The sequence below is a fragment of the Nicrophorus vespilloides genome, unplaced genomic scaffold (genome assembly GCF_001412225.1).
Source record: "Nicrophorus vespilloides isolate i.1.1-1 unplaced genomic scaffold, Nicve_v1.0, whole genome shotgun sequence".
NCBI lineage: Eukaryota > Metazoa > Arthropoda > Insecta > Coleoptera > Silphidae > Nicrophorus > Nicrophorus vespilloides.
Genome location: NW_017097550.1, coordinates 10,065 through 13,692, shown reverse-complemented (window position 1 = coordinate 13,692; position 3,628 = coordinate 10,065). Strand labels below are relative to the sequence as shown.

Here is a 3,628-nt window from a genome sequence, read left to right as displayed (position 1 = left end):
AAAAAAAAACGCAATTTGTAACCGCAACTATACATACTGTACTATGTAATAAATGAAAAAAAAAAGAGATAAAAATAACAAAAATCTCCCATTCGTTTTCTTCACAATCTTCCTTTTCTAATTTTGTTTTTCTTCGTTTGTTTCTTCCAATTTTTCGTTGTTTATTTGATTTTTGAAAGATAATAATAAAGAACTAAATGATGAAAGTGCGTTTTAATAACTAAAAACAATTATTAATTACGCGGAAATTAATTAATTAATTAATAATACAAATGCATTGTGATGAGTCGTAACTGCATTTTTTTGTTTATCAAGATATCCGTGACACATAAACGCGGCCATCTTGTCCTACGCAATAATCTGCAACATTTCCATAGAAACCAAAACATTTTGTTTATTTGAAAAGAGAAAATTTCACTTAAACGTCATTCGTGTGTTTGATAAGTTTTATTGATAAGTGAAACTGTGAGTGCAAAACTGTGATTCAAGTTCGCGGTGGTTATGGAAGAAGCAACAGGGTTCGCGAGAAGGATGATCCAGTTTTTCATTCATGGTTCGATAATGAATTGATGATGATGGGTCCGGGGATTCAAACCGGAATGCGCGCGCAACGTTGCAATTCCTGCAGGACCGTAACGAATATTGTTTTCTCTCCATGACAACCGAAGCAGGATGTGTGCAGGATGTTAACGAAATTGAAGGGGTGGAGGATTACGGCTGGAGGCGGTCCTGCGCGAATCGATGTTTCGCAGGATTCCTGGCCCGAGGCGTCGGTGTGTGTGTTTTTTTTTCGGTGTGTCTGGCGCGCGCGTTTCCGAACTTCGACGTCGACGAAGATTGCGCGGAGCAGGAGCAGGATCAGAACGGTGAAGGAGTGGAAAGGAGGAGAGAGGCTGCGTCGCGACGTCGAGGGATGTTGGCAGCACTCCGTTCGCGATCACCGAACAACAAGTAGAGAGAACACCTGATTGACTGACTTGCCTTTTCTTCAGCGTCGAGAAACCGCGATGGCTAATAAGAACATGGCACGTGAGAACAGCTACATCTTGGAGGACAGGTCCAGGTTCGAAGACAGAGTGAGTCCCGAGAATCGCTATTTTCATCATCATCATCATAAGTAGGCCATTCCCAAAAAATAAAACAAAACAAAATTAGTAAATAGACAATAAAAAAAACAAAAATTTCGTTGTCAGGGTAATGGACATAATTATCGTTGTAGCATCTAATTTGATTACTGAGATCATCTCGTCTTTCTCCCTTTGGTTTTAATCCATTTCGCCCGTGTGCGAATCTCCCAGCGGGGCGAACTTTGCGCGGATCCGAGTGATTGCGCTTTCAACAATTCATACAAACATCAAGGAAAACCATGGAAGGTGAACATCAAACGAGAGACGTCAATGTCTTAATCAAATCCTTTTGTTTTTCTGTACTTCACTTTCATTTAGTCTTTAGTTTTGAAATCAATCTTTTAAACAGAAATGATTAGTTTTTGAGTAAAAAATTCAATATTTGTTTTATTCGCATTTTTCATATTTAATTTAGTGTTCATTGGAAAAGTAATTAATAATCAAAATTTGACAATTTTATCCAATTTCCAACTTTTTTTAACACATTGACGACGGCATGACCCACCGGTGGGTCATTAATTATAAATAATAGTTTTGTTGCTATGTACGCCACTGATTTTGACTGAGAATAACCTCAAATATCTTAAGTCAATTACAAACTTCAAACGCCAATGCATTTCTTATACATATTTTAATAATTCTTGAAGCAATTTAGAACAATACGTGATATTGTGACATAATTTAGGCGTACTTTACAAATTAACTTGCGAAACATATTTGAAATTTTCAATGATCAATTATTATTATTGCTTATTGTAAAACCTATAGCACTTTTTCCTAGCAAGTATAGAATTGAAATATTTCAATATTTTTCCCACAATTGTTATAAATTGCTTCAATATCATTAAAAAATGTATAAGAAAAATTTAAACGTTTAAAGTTATAATTGACGTAAGATATTTGACGTTTCTCTCAGTCCATAGGCGTCCACGAAAAAATTCTGGGGTACACTGAGTTTGTTATAGAAGTTTATTTCTTTACAATTGGCAACACTTCAAACTGTCAATTCACAAATGACAGATGAATCAACAGATATCTAAACATAACCTAACAAATTTATTAAATTTTCAAATAAAATGAACATTTTTGTATATTCTTTCTAAAATTCGAGTAATCGTGAATTGTTCTTCATGCGTATTTAAAACTGAATACGTTTCAGAGGTATCTTCTATTCGTTTGCATAACAATAAAATTGTTCCGCTCGTAAATCATTGTGTAATGTCGCACGGCCATTTGTTTTTCCTTGTTTTTTTTTTGTTTTTCACCCTTCTTCGTGTAGCCGCGATAAAGTTCACAAATTAATTCCACGAATCTCCCGTTTCCAATTAAACAGTCCAATACGAACATGCACGCTACACATTCATTTCCCCAACAATAACAACAACATATACACCCCATTTTCTCGCTCTCTCTTTGTATATTTCAATTGTTTTAATGAATAATCAAGATATCGTTGTGACATTTAAATTGAAACTCACTCCTTCTCTCACTCTTCGTTTGTGTGTGTGTTTCATGTGGGTTTCCGACAATGCAAAAGGGCAGCAGCATCGATTCCAACGAAAACGCCTTTGACGACATGAAGCAGTTAATTAACGTGAGTAATTAAGTTGAATTTTGTAATTGTTGGAAATGTTCAACAGCGAAAGAGTCGAGAAAGGAAACAACAAAAATAAAAGACAAAGTGTCTCCTCTTTGATGTCGAATGTCGCTTTGTTTTAAACAAAAGAAGCAAAACTTAAATGTTACTGTTTGTCTTGTACAGTTTTCATTTATTTTTTAATAACGCAATTGACTGTAAAAGATAAATCGGTCATTATGTAATCATTTATTTTTATTCAGTTGTTCTTAGCAACAAACGTTTGTGTTTTGTTATTTGAATCACTTTTTTGCGTGCCGACTCGCAATGCACCTCAAAAGTGACGTTTCTTTTATGACGTTTTGTTTATTTGACAGTACGTCAATTGTGTTTGATACTATTCTACAATCAGTATGCAATCTGCATACAACAATTATTATGTAATGATTGCATTTTTCTATTGTAATTTGATTTTTGAGTTTTTGTTTTACATTTCCATCGCTATGGCATTTGTTTCTATTGTTGTTTTGTTTCTTAGAATGATGACGAAGACAAGACATCGAGCCTTCCCTGGGCCAGCTTCAATTTCATCAATTCGATCATAGGAAGCGGCGTCATAGGTATGATTATTTTTTTTGTTGTTGTTGAAATTTCCGCAATTTCCACCGTTATTGCGAACGTGCGAAGCGACGCGCGAAACGATTATTAATTTTCCTCGGTGAAATATACGGATGATGGGAGGGAAATGATGGAAAATCGAGTGCTAATTGGAAATGCATTTGCGAGGCGGCGGCGACGGCGGCTGCACGTGACGGGCGTACGTTTTTCTTTTGTTCGGCTATAAACATCTTTCGTCACGTGACCAAAAACAATTGGTGGATGCGCCCGGTACAAACGATTTTTTCGTTTTTGTTTTTCTATCATC

The 3,628-nt window shown here is 35.7% G+C and overlaps 1 protein-coding gene across 1 annotated transcript in view; it reads left to right on the top strand.

The window, feature by feature from the left end:
* The first annotated feature begins 805 nt into the window (after positions 1-805).
* Positions 806-3,628, top strand: part of LOC108560397 (putative sodium-coupled neutral amino acid transporter 11) — a 7,902-nt gene continuing 5,079 nt past the window's right edge. Inside the window, exons 1-3 of the mRNA XM_017917925.1 lie at positions 806-1,076; positions 2,665-2,721; positions 3,242-3,323. Coding sequence (XP_017773414.1) covers positions 1,008-1,076; positions 2,665-2,721; positions 3,242-3,323 — 208 coding nt within the window. The 5' untranslated portion in view covers positions 806-1,007. The remainder of the gene's footprint in view (positions 1,077-2,664; positions 2,722-3,241; positions 3,324-3,628) is intronic.